This window comes from Pollicipes pollicipes, unplaced genomic scaffold (genome assembly GCF_011947565.3).
Source record: "Pollicipes pollicipes isolate AB1234 unplaced genomic scaffold, Ppol_2.1 Scaffold_4295;HRSCAF=5057_pilon_pilon_pilon, whole genome shotgun sequence".
Lineage (NCBI taxonomy): Eukaryota > Metazoa > Arthropoda > Thecostraca > Pollicipedomorpha > Pollicipedidae > Pollicipes > Pollicipes pollicipes.
Genome location: NW_023596461.1, coordinates 9,218,167 through 9,238,270, shown reverse-complemented (window position 1 = coordinate 9,238,270; position 20,104 = coordinate 9,218,167). Strand labels below are relative to the sequence as shown.

Sequence of the window (20,104 nt, the reverse complement as noted above, 5' to 3'; positions counted from 1 at the left end):
TCCTACGTTACGTCACTGGTGAAGGTGCTCGCCCGGCGAGGACTCCTCGGGAACAGCAATGGATCCAAAGTTGAAACCGAAAACGGCGACATTCTCCCAGAATGTTGTGTTGTTTTGATTTATATTGCTCAGCACTAAGAGTATCTCGGATCTCGTCAGCGGAGATACGACAAGAAAGCATATTTCGGGCTGTGTGGCGCGGACTGCTGTGCTGTCGAAAAGGCTCTTATAGTGGTCGCTAGATTTTTGTCAGACTATTAATTTTGGAGTTCGTAGAAATGCTTTTCTGCTACCATTCACTGACTAGCCGAGCTGGTTACTTTTCTGCAGCACTTAGGTCCATCATAGGCTGTTCAAAATAGGTGGGGAGCACATCGAACCCCATTGATCATTTCACCAGTGATGTCAAAAGTGTGCTGCCTCCACAGAAAGTAAACCTGGTGAAGTTTCGAGTCGCTGACGTCTGCTCGCCGGGCCGAGTCGTTCTAGTGGACGGTGCGCGAGTGGGTCGCGGTGGGGTTGGGTGCGAGGCGCAGGGGGTACTCCCGTGTGTTTTGTGCCATCCCCAAACTTGTTCCTAACACATGATATGAGAAGGCTCTAGGTAAGTTTGTCAGTCTCAAATATTTTACAGTTGGTTTGCTGCCATGGTTATGTTGTGTATACCACGTGGAATGTCGTGCAGGGACCTGCCCCATGCCATATGATGCTGTCTTTCCATGGTACCTATTGCACAGTTTTGCAAAGGTGAATAATTTTGGCAAGAAACACATGCTCAGGAATATCTTTCCCACTGCGGCATAGCATGTAATGGTCTCTGTTAATTTTGTTCAATCTTCTGTGATGGCCAGCTTTGAATTATTATGAACATGATCATCACTTTCATCATATTTTGGCATAGTTTACAACAAATGTTCATGATGATTTCCTTGAATACCATATAAATAATCTTTATGAACATCTTGCTCAATTAGTGATGTGAGAAAATGATAAGGTTGTCTTGAACATACTTAATATTTTCCCATGACAACCATAATTCACAGTATATTTCTAACTAATCAGGTATATACTGCCCTCACAGAGGCATCCATTCTCTAAGGTGTGTACATGAGTCTCTGCAGTGCAGCCATATGCATCTGCATCTGCACGCATCAGTGATCAGGCAGGTATATGCCCTGTTGCCCACATGTCATCTGGCTTGAAAATGGGGAGGGCAAAAGGTGTGACTAGCACCGAAGCAGTGCTCTGTACCAAGCGATCTGGGCAAACTGTTTCATTTCTTATCTGGGCACACTTCAGATGTTTATCAGTGGTCTTAAGCAGCCTCAGTGACACTTTGTAATTGGTAGTATAGCACGGCAGGTGCCAGAGGTTAGGTCTGTGACTGTTGTCTACTACTGAAGTCTAGTCTAGGAGTGTTATCTGGCCCCCATGAATGCAATGTTGCCTGTGGGCATGGTCATGTCAGTGATTGTAGTCTGGTCCATGACTATGAGCAGGATTGTGATTGTTCCATTCCATGGGTGTTTTCATGTATTGTGATCAGGTTTGCAGCTAATTGGACCATACGGTCAATAGGATCGCTGCCCCCTTTCATGGGTTAAGTGCAGTCATTAGTGGTCATCATATCTCATGTTATATCAGGCCAGATTTTGTATCTCACTCTGTGGTCTCCCCTGCCACCTTTCCAACAATCACAGAACCATTGTGTACATTACATGATTGTCCTGTAGTCCACAATGTATATTAAGCATATCTGCCAGCACAAGATAAATATGTGAACCAGGGCTGGTGTGTTGACTGGCAATCCTCTATGCTTTTGCTGTTATGTTGCCTTGACAATGGGAGGCCAGTGCTTGTGGCATCACCTGCTCATCATCAGCTATCATCAGAGCATCATCAGAGCTACCTGTGTTTCCCACTGCAGTCGGTGGCAGCGCCGGGATCCAGTCGTCGGGAGTGAACAGAAGCTGCCCTCGTGGCCTGGCTGACAGTCGGCGCGCGCGGTGCAGTCGGCGCGCGCGGTGCGGGCCGGGAGGGGAGCCGACGCGCCGGTACCGGGCGGGTCCGGGCGCGACCGACGCCGGCCGGGACGCCTCGCCAGCGGCTCAGGTGAGCGTCCACCGACACAGCGACCTGACTGCGAGCTGTCCAGCAGCCCGCAATGTCAACTGCGGTTGTGACTTCTTGCAGCTGCCCGCCGCGCATGCAGACGCAGTCCCGTCGGCCGATAGTCGCCACCCCGCCCCCTCCCCGCTGCGGTGGTCTCCGGGAAACTTTATGGCCGGGGCGCCGTGACCTTGCCTCCCCCGCACCCCCAGCTCGCCGCGCGGCATCCCCATCCCGACTTGCATAAGGAGCACAGCAGCAACGACGTCCCGGTTTCCGCCAGACGACGGCTCAGATCAATACGGCGCCGGCGGCAAAGGTCAGCCGGCAGGCTTGGCGTCCGGCCCGACCGGCTGGCTCCCAAACGACTTCCGACCTGGAGCGAGCCGCGCTCCGCCACCGTCCGCATTCCGGGGTGGGCGGGGGACGCGGCGTTTGGCGCCGTGTTTCTGTTGGCGCGCCTTGTGATAGTGCCGCCTGTTGTGGGCCGCGCCTCAACCCGGCCGGCGGTGGCGCGGCCATCCGGCGACTCCGAGCTCAAGGTTGAACGGCAGGTCAGGCGCGGCCGGGCCGGCACGCTCCGTATTGGCTGGGCTAGAGCTGGCGCCCGCTCCGCTGGCGGCCGCGCTCCGCGCCAGACCCCGTACACACCGCGCCGAGACAGCGCGGTGCCGACCGCCCTCGAGCGTCCCGCGGGGTGTCTCTGGTCTTGCGAGCGGACGTGCCTGTTCAGTCGGCGCTGTGAGTGCAGTCCACCGTGCTAGGTGACTGAGCCGGTGATAAAGAGACGGCTGCAAATACGGGTGAGTGGAGCGGTGGGCGTGCCGCTGGCATGACGTATGGGCTGGCGTGCTGCCGTCCTCTCTGGCGTGTGACCTGTCGGTGCCGGGTGCCCCTTAACTCCCAAGTGGCACTGAACGACTGTGGTCGCAGACGGGTGCGCAGGACATTGTTTGTAACAGCGTTTGTGCCCGGGCCGTGTTGTGTCACTCTCTGATCTCTGCAAATGTTGCGGACATTCCTGTGTTACGTCGTTGGAAGAAAGTCTTGCATGTCCGACCTTCACCCACAAAATTCAAGAGAGTGTCCCACATAAATTGAACAGCCGTAATAGCCTCATTCCTCGGAGGAAAAATGAGAATGGAGATACAAATGCGTCGATATTTCGGCAACATGCCGTTATCGAAACAATAGCAGAAGTGAATTCAAAATGGCCCGCTTATGATCCTGCTTGATTTTTCGTTTTTTAACATTGAACCACGGTTTACATATACAGATACAGCAAGCGTTTCAATTGAACGGGCATCATGCATCACATGCCAGGTATTACTTGCACATGTAAACGATTTTAAGCTAGCACACATCACACATCAAGGCACATATCACGTTCGCATAGATATGGACACATGTATATCTTCATTCTCCATTCCCCTGGTTTTCTCCGAGGAATAAGGCTGTTACTATTGTCTTATTTATGTGAATAATACTCCTCGTAAATGCAATGAACAGCTTTCGTAATAGTGTCCCACATTTGTATGGGGCTTTGAACTGAAATAGCTATTTTGAAGATAACTCGGTGCATTTCACTGGCCCGCATTCTCATCTTAAGACCTAAAACCTTCTAGTTTCTGAGCTGCATGCCCACAAAGACGTGTAGACTATTTCGGGCGGACAAGGCCATTCAGGCATGCATGCCGCCATAGCAACGTCATCAAATCCTGCCATGTCCTTGGCCATATGGCGTTCAAGCCGTCGGGCCGCTTAGATCTGGCGTCCGTGGGCGCGACTCCCAGGCATGGTAACGTCAAATGGTAATCAGTGTAATCAATGTAAATGGCGGTAAATCAATGCTGAGCAAGCTGTGCAAGTTCCAACCAGAAATCACGTTTTGGACTGCATAATACAAGTTCGACATGACTGCTAGTCATTACGGGAATAAGACGCATGGAATCGGATGGCCTAAGAATAGCGCTAAAACCCGGTGTGTGATTGCAAGCGAAACTTAAACTCACTGAAAAATTCACAAAAACACCATGGAAAAGGACCAGACATGGGTACATAGCGATAGTAAGCTCAGCGAACTCTTCCAGCTTCGCACTGCCATATATCGGCGAGTTTCACGTAGTACGAGTGAATGCAAGGATGGCAACTTTGCGCGGGTTGTTTGGCAGCACCTCGACGTTATACAAACTCCCAAAACGCAGTCAATGACGCATTGATGAGCGCGGTCGCTAAACAAAGTTGTTTTCTAGAGCAGTCCAGTATACCAATAGTTATAAGTGAGCTTATTTCGTCATATGTGGTGTTTGTTTGCAATAAATTCTGGTGTGGAACATTTCCTTCGACCGTGTGATTTAATACAAGTATAAAATATATAATGCACGGGTGAAAATGGGTATTTCGGGTCTAAACGCGGCTGGTACTTATTCCTTGCGAAAGGTATGGCTGACCGTACACCACATAAGTATAAATGTGCTAGTCTCACGTAGCGTGCGATTGCATTGCTTGCAAGCTACGTCATTTGGCACGCCAACGAGGTACAAAATTGAACTCCAAATGTGAGGTGGTATGAGCATTTCTCTGCCTTGATCCGGTGACAAGAAATAGCAATGAACGTATACAACTGTTTGAATCGTTGTGCAAAATCCAGATGTACTGGTTCACTCTGAGCGGGTGGGATTTTGCAATATTTTGCGACTGGGAGGTTCCGAATGCAGACAAATATAGCAGCGCCGATTGCGACCTAGTCTTCTCCAGCCGCGCGACAAGGGGGCGTAATGATTCTGCTGTCAGTAGTCAGGTGACGCCGGACGTCCCACCTTCGACGGGAAGACCGCTGGTGACCCAGTGTGGCGGGCTGAGGCGCCCCCGCGGGCTGCCGTCTCGGCGCCGCGATCCTTCCGGCATCCTGGTGCCCCCCCCCCCCCCCTCCCCCTCCGTCTGTTGGCAGCGGGCCGTGTCACGTGATCGTACGACCACGTGACGCCGGAACCGGTTTGCACGGGGAGCGCACGTGAACGGCAGCGGAAGTCCCTCAGGTGCCACGCTCAGATGACGTGACGGGCGAGCCTGCAGCGGCCAGCTGCCGCGAGCTGCTGCGCTGCCGAATTACGCGAGCCTGTGGACTGGCCGAGGCCAGAAGCCAGCAAACTTCGGGGCGGATTATCTGCCGCATCACGTTATCGTGCAGCGCACCAGCCGGTTCACAGACCCATGGGCCGGGTCCTGGCGTCGGCAGCGACTGGTCGGTGTCGCCGCTCCCGGTCTGTCGGAATTGCTCGTCGATTGGCCAGCGCGGGGCGGTGCGCGGAGCTGAGCAGCGCCCGAGCGGCGTCCGCTCGCGCCGGCCGGCAGCCCGAGGGCCCGCCTGCGGGCCGGCCGGCCGTGCGTGAGCGCGGACTGTTATTATCTCCGGGCGCCGCACGCCGCGCGCCGCCGCAGTCGTCGCCGCCGCGGCCCGCAGCGGGGACGGGCACGGCCTGGTCACGGACGGCCGCTCCGGTGCCGGTCAGCTGCTCGGCCGGAAACGGCCGTCGCCGCCCGACTTCTGTCGCTGAACGGCCACGGGTAAGAGGCGGTGGTGGAGTGGGTGGGCTTTGGCCCTGGCCCTGACCGGCCCTTCATCTGCGCCGCTCTCCTCGGGCCCCGTGTGTGGTTGCACGTGCTGCAAGCGTCGTGAGGGTCTGCTGACGGCGCGCGGCCCGATGCGGTGCTTCAGAACCCCCGGCCGGCCGCTGTCGGGGCCGCTGGCGCCGCGCCAGCCGAGGGTCGGAACGGGCCAGCCGCACTGCGGATCGTCACAGTTCGGACGCTCCATTAACCGCTTGAACTTTAGACTGAAGCCGCGGACCAATGACCGGCCGTGACCTTGAACGGTGTGTTTGCCGGTGGCCCGGACGGCCGCCGTGCGCTGGACGGTACAGCCGTCTTCTGGCACCCGTTTACCGGCTGGTGTGCGCTGCCCGTGCGGTGGCGTTGTGATGTGGGCGGGTCGATGCCGTTTGGTTGTTGCAATATCAGTACCCAGAAAGACCGGTTGTAGAAGGCTTTCGATCGAAGCGCGTTGATTGAAACCTGTTTGAATGTCTCACCATGTACATCAGTTCGCCAAAAGGTTTGCCCAGCTGTGTGATCGACTCGCTGCGGTATGGCCGGGTTGTCGGCGCGTCCTGGAGGCCGACTGTGACTATCTCGTGCCGATCCCAGGTTACTGTTCACCTCACCTCACCTCGCCTCACTTCACCTCACCTCACCTCACCTCACCTCACCTCACCTCACCTCACCTCAACTCACCTCACCTCACCTCACCTCAACTCAACTCAACTCAACTCAACTCAACCCAACTCGACTCAACTCAACTCAACTCAGCGCATCTTAACTCAAGTCAGCTCACCTCACCTCACTTCACCTCATCTCACCCCAACTCAACTCAACTCAGCTCAACTCAACTCAACTCAGCTCCCTTCATGCGGCTCGTTGCCGACTCTGCGCTGTCGTGCATTGGCTGTGAGTCTCTCTACGGTACGATGTGCGTGAGACCGGCGAAGCTAAAAGCTAAGCAGTAAACGTTGGCGATAGAGATGGCGAAAGGAAGTGAAATTGGCAGGCATGGCCCGTTGACGGTCGTCTGCTTTATTTCGGGGAGTTTTTTTTTTTGCAACTGCGCAGCCGCGTATGTGAGAGCATTAGTGTGCTAATCTGGTTTTCCTCCCCTCACATGTTGTGAAGCACAGCCCTTGTAGGGTTGCGGTGTCTCGGGCAACCAAGCCGAGTTGTAAACAAACACATGGAACGGCTGGGCGCGATCGTGAGCTTCGGTTTGTGTTTGCTTTTGCTGCCTGTCTGCTGAAGTTTGCAGAATCCCAGTGCGGAATTCCCGTGAGGTTGGCGATAGACTTGTGTGTGTACAGTGCTCTTATGGCTGATGGCGCAGCGTCCACCGCCGTCAAGTGTCTGTGACGTCAGCGCCGTGTGAGGCGTGACGAAGCAGTTCGCCTTGCACCGAGCTGGTGGTGCGGCCGCTGGCGCGACGTGACGCGACGTAACGTGACGTGGCCTTACTTGACCTGACTTGACCCGACCTGTTTCAGCACCCGGCCGGAGCGGCATGGCGCCGCGGGACTGGCGACCGTTCCTCTACGGCGGCGTCTCGTCCTGCTTCGCCGAGTGCTGTGAGTGCGGCAACGGCGGCGGGCGGCCGCCACCCGGCCCCGTCCGACCCTGCCCGACCCCGTCCGGCCCTGTCCGCTCGCACCACGTACCACCCACCTTGGACAGGTGTTGGCTTATGCATACGGCCGGCGTTGGCCGTGTTGCAAGCGTCCATTTTCCATGCATTTACTGTCCATACTTGGTACACGTTCCTGATGAACCCGCTCGTGACAGCTCTCCATTTCTACTTGCAACTGCGAAATGCATTTCTGTCTACATGAATGTTATACTAGATTCGGATGGTGATTGCGCCTAGCTGGTATGTGCATTATGCATGAGCAGGACGTCCCAATGTGATAAGCACACGTGCAATTGTAAAGCGAAGCAGCTAGCGTGACCCAGAAAGCCTGCGCGGTCATGAGCCTATGTCTCAGCGTTTCTTGACGTGCCGGCCTGCTCATCTTTTTTTTTAAGTAGCTTGTTATTGCCAAGCTGGACATGCCACCGTGTCAGGCAGCTCTGCGGGTCTTTGCGGCCGAACGCTTTTAGTGGGCAGTTGAACAGTTGTAGAGAATGATTTTGTTTTTCAGTCTATGACATTGGAATTCACATTCGCATTTAGAAAAGCGCTGTGATAAAAAAGAAGCAAAGGTACGTCGTTGCTGATTTCGTTTTCGATGAACGGCACGCCGGCAGGGAATGAGGTCTCCTATGCCCATTTAAGGGTTTTTTTCTGTCAGCCCTTTAGCGAGTGGTATGTGAGCCATGGCGCCTTTCACAACCGGGCTGCAGGCTGCATCGTGTCTCATGCTGGGTGTGGGTGTTTACCCTCGCACCGGGCGGACATGAAATGGTGACCTCATTTAGCGTTTGCTTGTTCAGAAATCATCGTGACCATTTCCAGTCAGCGGCTGCGTGCCTCAATAGTCCTACGGCACCCAGTATGACCCCTCAGTGACTTACTGCTCTAGATGAGAGTAACGTTTGTGTTTGAGAGTGTGCAGCTGACCCCCTTCGGGTCCATTGTTGTGTGTCGCCGGCCCTGAGCTGGGCCTGCCGCCCCGCGTCAGTGCAGTTTGTCCAGCTGGCGCCCCCGCGGCCGCCGCGCCCGCCCACCAGCTGACCCGCGCTCGTTCCGCTGTCGTCACAGGCACGTTCCCGATCGACACGACCAAGACCCGGCTGCAGGTGCAGGGCCAGCGGACGCAGGGGCTGCGCGAGCTGCGCTACCGCGGCATGAGTCACGCCCTGGTGCGCATCAGCCGCGAGGAGGGTCTGCGCGCCCTCTACAGGGGGTCAGTACGCACCGGCCCCGTGCCGCGCCCCTTGCGGCCAGTGTCGCTCGGGACCCTGTGTCGGACAGGCTGGTTGCACACGTTGGGAACTTCGAATAGATTTAACTTAATATGTTATGGTCGGTCTTCTCTTCCTTAGATATGACGGTAGTTTGTGAGATGTATAGTCCGCGGCATTTAAATGTGATGATGATGACGATGATATGAAATGATGATGTGACACCATGTCAGAAGAGCGTGACCTATTGCTGCACTATATTTTTACTTGTACGAACAAATCCCAAACGACAAACGACTTGAACGTGAATCGCCCGGCGTTCCGGCGTCATGAATTGTAATGCAAAGATGGCCAATGGCCCCATTGTTACGTCATGCGGTCGCTGTAGCTGAATAGCCAATCTCCGCTGCCGACTTGGAAACGACTCTACCGCATGAACTTAACGTATTTTTACACGCTGCGCAGCACCGAAATCACACCGTGTCTCGTGTGGATTGTGTGCCGTTACGGGTTACCTGACGATTCAGGGGTCACTATCGCCCCAACCTCTCGTGGTCCTCGGTCACGCCAGCGTCTCTGACGGTCAACTGTCCATGTCAGCATTGACTGCTGTGCAGTACCTCTCACATCTGACCGTGTTACACAGTGCCCCTCACGTCTGACAGTGTTACACAGTACTCCCCACGTCTGACCGTGTTACACAGTACCATCCACGTCTGACCGTGTTGCATAGTACCCTCCACGTTTGACCGTGTTACACAATAACCCCCATGTCTGACCGTGTTACACAGCACCTCTCATGTGTGACCGTGTTACACAGTACCCCTCACGTCGGACCGTGTTACACAGCACCCCCATGTCTGACCGTGTTACACAGTACCCTCCACGTCTGACCGTGTTACACAGTACCCTCCACGTCTGACCGTGTTGCACAGTACCCCTCACGTTTGGCCGTGTTACACAGTACCCCTCACGTCTGACCGTGTTACACAGTGCACCTCACATCTGACCGTGTTACACAGCACCCCTCACGTCTGACCGTGTTGCACAGTAGCCTCCACGTCTGACCGTGTTACACAGGGCCCCTCACGTCTGACTTTGTTACACAGTACCCTTGACGTGTGACCGTGTTACACAGCCCTCACGTCTGACCGTGTTACACAGTACCCGTCACGTCTGACCGTGTTACACAGTATCCCCCCCCCCCCCATGTCTGACCGTGTTACACAGCCTTCACGTCTGACCGTGTTACACAATACCCGTGACGTCTGACCGTGTTATACAGTACCCCCACGTCTAACCGTCTCTCACGTCTGACCGTGTTGCGCGGCACCCCTCACGTTCACGAATGGTCGGCAGCATCTCGCCGGCGGTTCTGCGCCAGTCGACATACGGCTCCATCAAGTTCGGCGTCTACTACTCAATGAAGGGCGTCGTTTGTCCCAACCCGTCCGACGAGACGCTGCTCTCGAACGTCTGCTGCGCCATCGTGGCAGGTGAGCGGCGGCCGGGCGCGCTGCTCCCGACGCCCTCCTCCGGCTGTCACGGCCGGGTCGTGCCTGCCCGTCGGACAGACACGTCCTGACGCCATCGGCCTGGCCGCCGCGCCAGCCGCCGGCCGTGTCGTGCCTGTCCACCACACGGCGGCCGGGCGGCGCTGCCGACTGGTTCGCGGTGTGCGGCGCCGAGCCGCGGCTGACCCGGCTGACCGGCGTGCGCTCCGACAGGCGTCGTCTCCAGCTCGATCGCCAACCCGACGGACGTGCTGAAGGTGCGCATGCAGGCGGCCAACGAGTCGGTGCGGCAGAAGGGCATGCTGCGATGCTTCGCCGACATCTACCGGCAGGAGGGCGTACGCGGTCTGTGGCGGGTACGTGTGCGGCAGTGCGCTCTCGCATTGCTCTGGGCTCCGGGGATGTTGGACGTAGCCTCTAGTTCAGCGACATGTTTGATGTAAAGGTGTATTTGGTGTATTTGAAGACGTGTGGCCCAGGATTAGGGCAGTGGAAGTCCTCCAGAGTTAGGGAGGAGAGGGAGAATAGCCATCTGTAGTTACCTGTTTCCGGCCAGCCGCCCATGATATCCATAGCACCACCGTTAATTTTTCAGAAAGTTGGAACTCAGCCCCCCACCCTTTGATGCCCTAGTTCCCGCGCTCCGCCCGAACAGAGGGATCACTGCAGCCCTCCTGTTGGTAACTGCACATCCGAGATTGCTCATTCTTGGGTTACAACGACCACATCCGCTGTTCAGTCGTGGGGCGGAGGCGCAGTTTGTGACCGCTGATCTTACGCGGGCCGCGGCGGAGGAGCAGTGACTGTTTGTGACCGCTGATCTTACGCGGGCCGCGGCGGAGGAGCAGTGACTGTTTGTGACCGCTGATCTTACGCGGGCCGCGGCGGAGGAGCAGTGACTGTTTGTGACCGCTGATCTTACGCGGGCCGCGGCAGAGGAGCAGTGACTGTTTGTGACCACTGACCTGACGCGGGCCGCGGCAGAGGAGCAGTGACTATGACCACTGACCTGACACGGGCCGCGGCAGAGGAGCAGGGACTGTTTGTGACCACTGACCTGACGCGGGCCGCGGCAGAGGAGCATTGACTGTGACCACTGACCTGACACGGGCCGCGGCAGAGGAGCAGGGACTGTTTGTGACCACTGACCTGACGCGGGCCGCGGCAGAGGAGCAGTGACTGTGACCACTGACCTGACACGGGCCGCGGCAGAGGAGCAGTGACTGTTTGTGACCACTGACCTGACACGGGCCGCGGCAGAGGAGCAGGGACTGTTTGTGACCACTGACCTGACGCGGGCCGCGGCAGAGGAGCATTGACTGTGACCACTGACCTGACACGGGCCGCGGCAGAGGAGCAGGGACTGTTTGTGACCACTGACCTGACGCGGGCCGCGGCAGAGGAGCATTGACTGTGACCACTGACCTGACACGGGCCGCGGCAGAGGAGCAGTGTCTGTCTGTGACCACTGGCCTGACACGGGCCGCGGCAGAGGAGCAGTGTCTGTCTGTGACCACTGACCTGACGCGGGCCGCTGCAGAGGAGCAGTGTCTGTCTGTGACCACTGGCCTGACACGGGCCGCGGCAGAGGAGCAGTGTCTGTCTGTGACCACTGGCCTGACACGGGCCGCGGCAGAGGAGCAGTGTCTGTCTGTGACCACTGACCTGACGCGGGCCGCGGCAGAGGAGCAGTGACTGTTTGTGACCACTGACCTGACGCGGGCCGCTGCAGAGGAGCAGTGTCTGTCTGTGACCACTGACCTGACGCGGGCCGCGGCAGAGGAGCAGTGTCTGTCTGTGACCACTGACCTGACACGGGCCGCGGCAGAGGAGCAGTGTCTGTGACCACTGACCTGACGCGGGCCGCGGCAGAGGAGCAGTGTCTGTCTGTGACCACTGACCTGACGCGGGCCGCTGCAGAGGAGCAGTGTCTGTCTGTGACCACTGACCTGACGCGGGCCGCTGCAGAGGAGCAGGGACTGTTTGTGACCACTGACCCGACGCGGACCGCGGCAGAGGAGCAGTGTCTGTCTGTGACCACTGGCCTGACGCGGGCCGCGGCAGAGGAGCAGTGTCTGTCTGTGACCACTGACCTGACACGGGCCGCTGCAGAGGAGCAGTGTCTGTCTGTGACCACTGACCTGACGCGAGCCGCGGCAGAGGAGCAGTGTCTGTCTGTGACCACCGGCCTGACGCGGGCCGCGGCAGAGGAGCAGTGTCTGTCTGTGACCACTGACCTGACGCGAGCCGCGGCAGAGGAGCAGTGTCTGTCTGTGACCACTGACCTGACGCGGGCCGCTGCAGAGGAGCAGTGTCTGTCTGTGACCACTGACCTGACGCGGGCCGCTGCAGAGGAGCAGTGTCTGTCTGTGACCACTGACCTGACGCGAGCCACGCGGCGGCAGGGCGTCGGTCCGACGGCGCAGAGGGCGGCCGTCATAGTGGGCGTCGAGCTGCCCCTGTACGACTTCTTCAAGCGCTACTTCATCCAGCACCAGCTGATCGGCGACTCCTCCGGCAACCACTTCGCGTGAGTGCCCTGGCCCGCCGCGAGGCGACGCCACCGTCGCCCCCGCCGCTGTGAGTGAACTAACAAGCACGGCTGGAGCTGTGTGGGAGAGTGGGTGTTGTGCATGAGCCGTCGTTGGAATCGTGAGGCCATGCAGGTTTATCTGCAGGGTTTTTTAACGCCGCCAAGTGATTCAGATCTGGACCGGAAACGGATAAAGTCAGAATGTATTTAAAGGTGACCTGCGGATTACCAACTTCACTGGTAATGCGCTTAGCTGTTTGTTTTGGTTTGCCTACTGACTTTAACACTAGTAGTGCTTTTTCATGTAAAGATGATCTTATTTTTTCTGATTTATTTGATCATGTGCTGGCCTGCTCGCTACGTTCTGTTTCGTTTCTTTCCCGTCTGTTATAACTAGAAACCTGGTCTGCCCCTCTGTCGTTATGTCCTCGCCTTCGCTAGCGGCGGTCGGGTGAGCCGGACGTTTATGTCCTCCCCTTCGGTAGTGGCGGTCGGGTGAGCCGGATGTTTATGCCCTCCCTTCGGCAGTGGTGGTCGGGTGAGCCGGACGTTTATGTCCTCCCCTTCGGTAGTGGCGGTCGGGTGAGCCGGATGTTTATGTCCTCCCCTTCGGCAGTGGCGGTCGGGTGAACCGGACGTTTATGTCCTCCTCTTTGGTAGTGGCGGTCGGGTGGACCGGACGTTTATGTCCTCCCCTTCGGTAGTGGCGGTCGGGTGAACCGGACGTTTATGTCCTCCCCTTCGGTAGAAGCGGTCGGGTGGACCGGACGTTTATGTCCTCCCCTTCGGCAGTGGCGGTCGGGTGAGCCGGACGTTTATGTCCTCCCCTTCGGTAGTGGCGGTCGGGTGAGCCGGACGTTTATGTCCTCCCCTTCGGTAGTGGCGGTCGGGTAAACCGGGCGTTTATGTCCTCTTCGCTAGTGGTGGTCGGGTGGGCCGGATGTGACGGCAAAGATGAAACGACAGCTCAGTCGGCAGCACGGCGGGGCTACGGGCTGCCACGATCGATCTTCACGAAGCGATCATTAGCCGATCAACAATCCTGATCTATGAAAACGGGCTGTATTGAGTAGCAGGTACAAAATCATGTGGGCCGAGATTTGCCCTGACGAAGACAAACTGTGTTAGGTGTTTTAAGGGAATGTTTCACTTCACGATAATGTTTTGAGTTGATAAAGCCAAATTGCAGGCCTCAGATTGTAAATATGCAACGTAAACAATGCGGAGTAAGAGCTGAAACGCTCGCTGTCTCGAGCTGGCTTGCGACTAGTCTGGGATCCGTCTGGCTTCGGGTATGTCCTTGTATTGTATGATACGTGACATGCTCATTGCTTAGTGATGCCACATGGACGAAGGCCGCATTCATTGATGATGAATGGTGCGCGCGGTATGTATGCTGGCGCTCCCATTGGTCAGAATGTTCCGGCGATGAACATGATTGGTCGGTTGATTGGTGGTTAAGTGGCTTTTAGCGACGTAGGGCTTAATGTGACGCAATGAGGCTGAATGTTTTCTTTTTTTCAATATTGTTGTATCCAAATCTTCGTTGCAAAAGCCGATGGTTCATGACCATGATCTCAAACTGTTTACCTATGCTTTGTGTCTAATTATGCTTTGTTCTTCTTTGATTACATCTAAGAGGCGAAGCATTCCCTTTAAGAACGCCGTACCGTGCAGCCCTTTAGACACTCAACTAGTTTTCGGCTCGTGTTGCGCGGCCTTCAGCCCCGGACGGGTTGCGCCGGGTGGCCTAGATGGCCGTCAGTCGTGCCGACCTGTTTCGAATACGGCCGGTCTCAGGACCCGGCCGTCCTGGGGCACGCTTGGGTCGGTCAGTGCCGCCCGCTCCGTCCGCCGGTCCCCGGGGGGCGCGCCGGCTGCCGTGCCGTTTCACCGCCTCACCGTACCGTGTCAGCGATCCTCTGAGCCCGTCCTCACTGGACCGTGTCAGCGGTCCTCTGGGCCCGTCCTCACCGTACCGTGTCAGCGGTCCTCTGGGCCCGTCCTCACCGTACCGTGTCAGCGGTCCTCTGGGCCCGTCCTCACCGTACCGTGGCAGCGGTCCTCTGGGCCCGTCCTCACCGTACCGTGTCAGCGGTCCTCTGGGCCCGTCCTCACCAGGCCGTGTCAGTTGTCCTCTAAGCCCGTCCTCACTAAACCGTATCGGTGGTCATCTGAGCCCGTCCTCACCATGTCAGTGGTCCTCTGAGCCCGTCCTCACTAAACCGTATCGGTGGTCATCTGAGCCCGTCCTCACTGGACCGTGTCGGTGGTCATCTGAGCCCGTCCTCACTGGACCGTGTCGGTGGTCATCTGAGCCCGTCCTCACTGGACCGTATCGGTGGTCATCTGAGCCCGTCCTCACTGGACCGTGTCGGTGGTCATCTGAGCCCGTCCTCACTGGACCGTGTCGGTGGTCCTCTGAGCCCGTCCTCACCAGGCCGTGTCAGTGGTCATCTGAGCCCGTCCTCACCGGACCGTGTCAGTGGTCATCTGAGCCCAGGTCATCTTCCGTCACAGATGGATAGTGTTTCCTCCTGTCGCACTGGCGGGCTGTCACCTGGCCTGCCCCCTCCCCCTGCCTCGCCCCGCCCCGCCCCGTATGGACCGGAGCCTGCCCCGCCCCGGTGTGCCCGGCTGTTACCCCCACCCAGCGCCGAGTGTGAGGCGTGCGTGTGTGGTGCTGGCCGTCGCCTCTCACCTGTGTCTATTGCAGACTTGCGGCGCGGCGCTCGTGGCGCGTCACACTATGGTGTGAGCGGCGCGGACGCCAGGTAGAGTCGGGTCAGGCGCGGCCGCCGGCCCCGGGGCGCCGGCGCCGGCGGCGGCCGCGCCTGCCTCTGTCCCTTGTTCCGCACCTTCCCTGTTCGGCTGGCGGCCCCATCTACCCGTGTGCCGTCCGTCTCGCCAACGGTCCTGTCTATTTTTCGTTTGTCTACCTTAATCCAGCTGGCCATCTGTTTGGTTTCCGTTTTGTGACCTTCCTTTATGACCTTTGTGACTTTCCTCTGTCACCCTCTTTTATGGCCGTTGTGTGTGACCATTTTAGCTTCCTCTGTGACCCCTGCCGTTTTGTAACCCGTTATTTGCCCCCAGCCCGGATTACCTACAACTCCCTCCCCCTCCCCCGCACATAACTGTCCCATGTTCTGCGTCATCTACCGGTCATGGTATGCTCTGTAGACCGTCGAGTCCACAGGCTTGCACACAAATGTGTCAAGTGAATGTAGTACAAACGCAAATTTAACTTCTGGATTGACAATTATTGACGTTGACCCATTTTTTGTTCGTTTTTTTCGGGAAAAGATTATGCAATTTTCTCCACGTGGAAGTGTAATTAAGGTATTCATGCGTGTGATTTGCATTTAGTCTGTAAGTGACATTTTGAGCTCTCTTGCGTGATGTTAAAGCGCATTTTTCAAGCATACAGCATGAGTTTCGGGATGTCAATGTGATCTTGGTGCGCGAAGGCCTGGTGCGAAAAACTTTTCCAAATATGAGTTTGAGCACTACGCGAATATCATGCGATGAACTAAAGACCTCTGGCTGTTGGATCCAAGGGAGGATACCAAGCTTGCGAACTGTTCATGCTGCCATCTTACAATAAAACAAACGATCTTTATGTTTGCGATAAGTCCATGTACGTCGCGCAAGGCATTTGGACGAAAGCAGAAATGTTTGCGAATTGCTTCGACAGGCTACAAGGCTACAAAATCGTTTCCTGTGAGACGAAGCGTGTTGAAAATGTTTGGAACACATTCCTTTCTCGATCCCCGTCTCCACATCAAGTGCATTAACCTTCTCTTACCTTCAACGGAGTAAGAACCTCATGGAGAGCGTACAAAGTAAGATAAGTACAAAGTTCTTGACAGCTTCGATACCGTAACGTATTTTTGAAAACCACTTTGTTACATACCTGACGTTATAACCCTCTAGGGAAGAGTGCCACCTTTAGAGGCTTGTGCGAATGGCTTTTGCGACGAATGCGAGACGGGAGTTTTCGCAGTGACGCGTAGAAGCACGCCCGGGCCATCCGAAACGTACTACTTAAGCTACGCCACAGCTCTAAAAAAATGATCAGAGTTGTTGACAGATGATAGTCATTTAAGGCTGGTCGCCGCCACCACCACGGGGCACAGCAGCACTGACCAGCAGGGTTCATATATGCTCATGTTGAATGGCGCCATAAACGACCAGTCCAGGCGCGCACCGGCTCGACTGGCGTTTCGCACGAAAAGGAATTTGCAGTATTCGCCGAAGCCTGACAATTCTGCGGTTCAGCCGCATTTTACTCGGATGGAAAGCATGTTTGTTGTCAAAGAAATGTATGAGAGCTGTCATGTTATTAAATACAGAGGTGGTTCAGTTGTTATACATTTAAATGGATGGATCCTTCGGCCCCCCGTGGAAAAATCGGGGTAAACATTGTCGAGCCACAAGTTATTTTCGATTCTGATGGGCATGGAACAGTTTTGCGCAAGTCGTTGTTTGGGATGTAGAGCCTCGCACGGGAGATAGGAATCACTTCCAGGAAGTTTGCGTTGCGATACGAATTGGACGCATTTATACACAAACGCATTCTCAGCGTCCGATCCAGAGCTGAAGGTGGCACTCTTCCTTTGAACTATTGCCCTGACGTGGCAAGTTTCTATCGATTGACGGGATGCAACGATGAACAAGCCTATGAACTCAGTGCGGGTCAAGATCAGAGTCACGCGTCTCCGACGCACGAGTTACGTGTCGGGGTCGGCGCTGACGCCCGCCGCCTCGGCCACCCCTCAGAGGGGCGTGTGGCGTCCGCCGGACTGAGGGCGGGGCGGAGGGGGCGAGCCGGCAGCCGTCCGCGCCAGCCGACGTCGAGGCCGGCCGCGGGTCAGCTGACTGAGCTCTGTCGTCCCGCAGGTCCAGTCTGCTCTCCAGCCTGGGCGGCGCCGTCGCCTCCACGCCCATCGACGTCCTCCGGGTGCGTGCTGGTGCGGGCGTGGCCTGAGCAAGGCGGGCTACGCGCTCGTCAGCTGGCTGTGGTGATCTGGTCTGCTGTGGAGGACGCTCTAACATCAGACAGCCTGTGTGCGCCTACCGCGGCTGTGCTTGTCCCGGGCCTGCGCCGAACGTTGGTCGCAGCGTTTGGCGTGTCCTCCTGCGTGTGGCTTTGGGATGGATGTAAATGTGCGTCATACGTCTGATGTTGACCGTGTGTACCATGTGAGGACGGCACGCGGCGGGTGCGTAACAGTACGCGCCGCGGTCCGGCCGGGCCGCGCTGGTGACCTGTGACCGTGGCCGTGGCCGTGACCGTGACCGTGGCCGTGACCGTGACCGTGGCCGTGACCGTGGCCGTTACATGTGACTCGTGACATGTGGCCGTGACCTTGACCTGTGACCGTCACCGTGACGTATGACCTTGACTTATGACCGTGACTGACCGTAACCGTAGCTTGTGACCGTGACTTGTGAACTGTGACTGTGACCGTGACTGTGACTGTAACTGTAACTGTGACCGTGACCGTGCGCCTGCCGTCGCCAGACACGTATGATGAACCAGCGGACGCTGCTGCGGGCCGGCGTGGGCCCGGCGCCCGCCACCGCCGAGGGTCTGGTGCCCGCTCACTACTACCGCAGCAGCCTCGACTGCCTGGTCAAGGTACGGAGCCGCGCCGGCCTGGCGCCGCTGGGTGTCGTCCTATCGAGCTGGGCCGGACGGCTGGGCACGGACCGGACCCGGGTCAACGATCAGACACGCGACCTTGCGGCGGCGGAGACGCCTGCCGCTTCGAGCTCCCGCCGATCTCGAGTAATTTCAATGCCAGTCGGAGCGGCTGCCAGTGCGTTATTGTCGACGGCACGCACCCGTCTTCGGTATCGATGTGGTGGACTCAGTAATGCGGACGCCTGGTCAACGAAACAGCCATCGTTTGTGTTTGTGCAGGGCTGGCTAATTGGGTCGTTATTGCGAGCCGTGCCTGTATGGTGCGTATGCGTGTGCGTGCATGTGTGCGTGTGTGCGTGCGCGCGTGTGTGTGTGTGTGTTGCCAGTTGTGTCCAATGGCGAGTGGATACGAGCCGACCCGCCCCCTCGTCTCAGTCGACGTCATCAACATCAGTCGGCACCGCCTGTGTTTTGCAGACGGTACGCTTCGAGGGCTGTCGGGCCCTCTACAAGGGCTTCGTGCCTACCTGGCTGCGCCTGGGCCCCTGGAACATCATCTTCTTCGTCTCGTTCGAGCGGCTAAAGCAGCTGTACTAGCGGACTCAGTGCGGCGACGGCAGCGCCTCTGTCGGCGGGCGGCGACACTGCCCGGCGCCGGCCGACGGCGGCGGCGAATCGGGTGGGCTGGCTCGCCGGCCGCGCCTGAGCACGCTCTTCACCTAGGTCTTCAATGAAAGCTTCCCGCCACGTGCGAGCTTGCCGCCACATCGAGAGCTTTCTCCCACATCAGCCGCGGGGCTGTGAGCTTCAGGCGCGTCGGTTCCTCCCCCGTCGTGAGCCGGCCCTGCGCTGCCACGTGCCTGCCGGGTGGGGCGCGGCGCCGCGATCATCCGGCCGGCGATACGCTGGTAGCTAGACGGCCAGGCGCCTGTCTGACCCGCCCGAGAGTGGCCGTCGGCTCCGTCTGGCGCTCGGTTGACGTCATGCAAACCCAAGCTCAACGGCCTCCTTCCGCCGCGGGGCTTCCGCTCCGCGTGGCTCACGTGGGCAGCGGTTGTTTTATCTCTCATGTCGTCCATACTGTTGATGTGTTTCGCGCTGTCACAGCGGCCGTTTTCACCGTGGCCGTGCTCGCCGCCGGAGCTCGCTCACTCTGGTTGAATTCGCTCACTCGGGCTGAGCTCACTTACTCGGGCTGAGCGCGCTCACTCGGGCTGAGCTCGCCTGCTCGGACCGCGCTGCCGCACGGGCGGCGCCGCAAGTCGTAGGCACTGTTGTGCGCGGGTGCGCCCGCGTCGTGTTCGGGACGGGCCGGCGAGGCGCGAGCCTCAGCCGGTACCGCGGCTCTGGGAGGTGGCTCGGGGTGGTAAGGTGCGGTATGGAGCCCGTGACCCCCCTCACGACGCGTGGCCGAAGATCATATCCTACGCGTACGTGGACCGTGTTCTTGGCGTCCGCCGCCGATCTCTGCCCATTGTCGGACGGTTGGGTTCTGTGGCCGGCGTGACGGCGTGAGGCATGTTTCTTGCCATTTCGCCTGTTTTTTGAACCTGCAGAAGTTGTTTTAGTGGATCTTGGGTGAGATGCTTTACATATGGCAGTGATCTGTTTTATGAAGAGGTGGACCGCTTAAAAGGATGACCCTCCGTGCGTTATTTTGGAAAATACATCCCGTCAACGTTCACTTGACCGGCAAAGGACGTGTACGGTATTGTGTTAAACCGGCCCATTTAGCCGCTCTGGACAAGGGAAAAGACGAGCAACCGCAATCCATGAGAGGCACGGTGTGAACACGGGGCACGGACCATGCGTTGGGGGTGGGGGAGGTGGGTACGGTGGGCAGGAACGGGCGTT

At 57.5% G+C, this 20,104-nt stretch overlaps 1 protein-coding gene across 3 annotated transcripts; it reads left to right on the top strand.

Moving 5' to 3' along the window:
- Positions 1–2,055: 2,055 nt before the first annotated feature.
- LOC119096336 (kidney mitochondrial carrier protein 1) lies at positions 2,056–19,952 on the top strand. 3 transcript variants are annotated; one of them, XM_037219178.1, is made up of 9 exons: positions 2,056–2,112; positions 7,200–7,280; positions 8,411–8,555; positions 9,913–10,049; positions 10,281–10,423; positions 12,473–12,597; positions 17,503–17,563; positions 18,128–18,244; positions 18,728–18,847. In XM_037219178.1, the coding sequence occupies exons 2-9, from the start codon at positions 7,217–7,219 to the stop codon at positions 18,845–18,847; spliced, it is 912 nt and encodes a 303-aa protein (XP_037075073.1). In that variant the 5' UTR covers positions 2,056–2,112; positions 7,200–7,216. The 3 variants fall into 3 exon arrangements, with proteins under 3 accessions (XP_037075073.1, XP_037075072.1, XP_037075074.1); XM_037219177.1 differs by lacking the exon at positions 2,056–2,112 and adding an exon at positions 2,784–2,912 and having other exon boundaries at positions 18,728–19,952; XM_037219179.1 differs by lacking the exon at positions 2,056–2,112 and adding an exon at positions 5,592–5,676.
- The last annotated feature ends 152 nt before the right edge of the window (positions 19,953–20,104 follow it).

What these genes read in the sequence shown, in the direction of transcription:
- LOC119096336 (XM_037219177.1), top strand. Translation starts at nt 7,217, where the DNA reads ATGGCGCCGCGGGACTGGCGACCGTTCCTCTACGGCGGCGTCTCGTCC. An exon ending in GCGTACGCGGTCTGTGGCGG is followed by an intron (nt 10,424 to 12,472) that starts GTACGTGTGCGG and finishes ACGCGGCGGCAG; the next exon opens with GGCGTCGGTCCGACGGCGCA. An exon ending in GCCTCGACTGCCTGGTCAAG is followed by an intron (nt 18,245 to 18,727) that starts GTACGGAGCCGC and finishes TGTGTTTTGCAG; the next exon opens with ACGGTACGCTTCGAGGGCTG.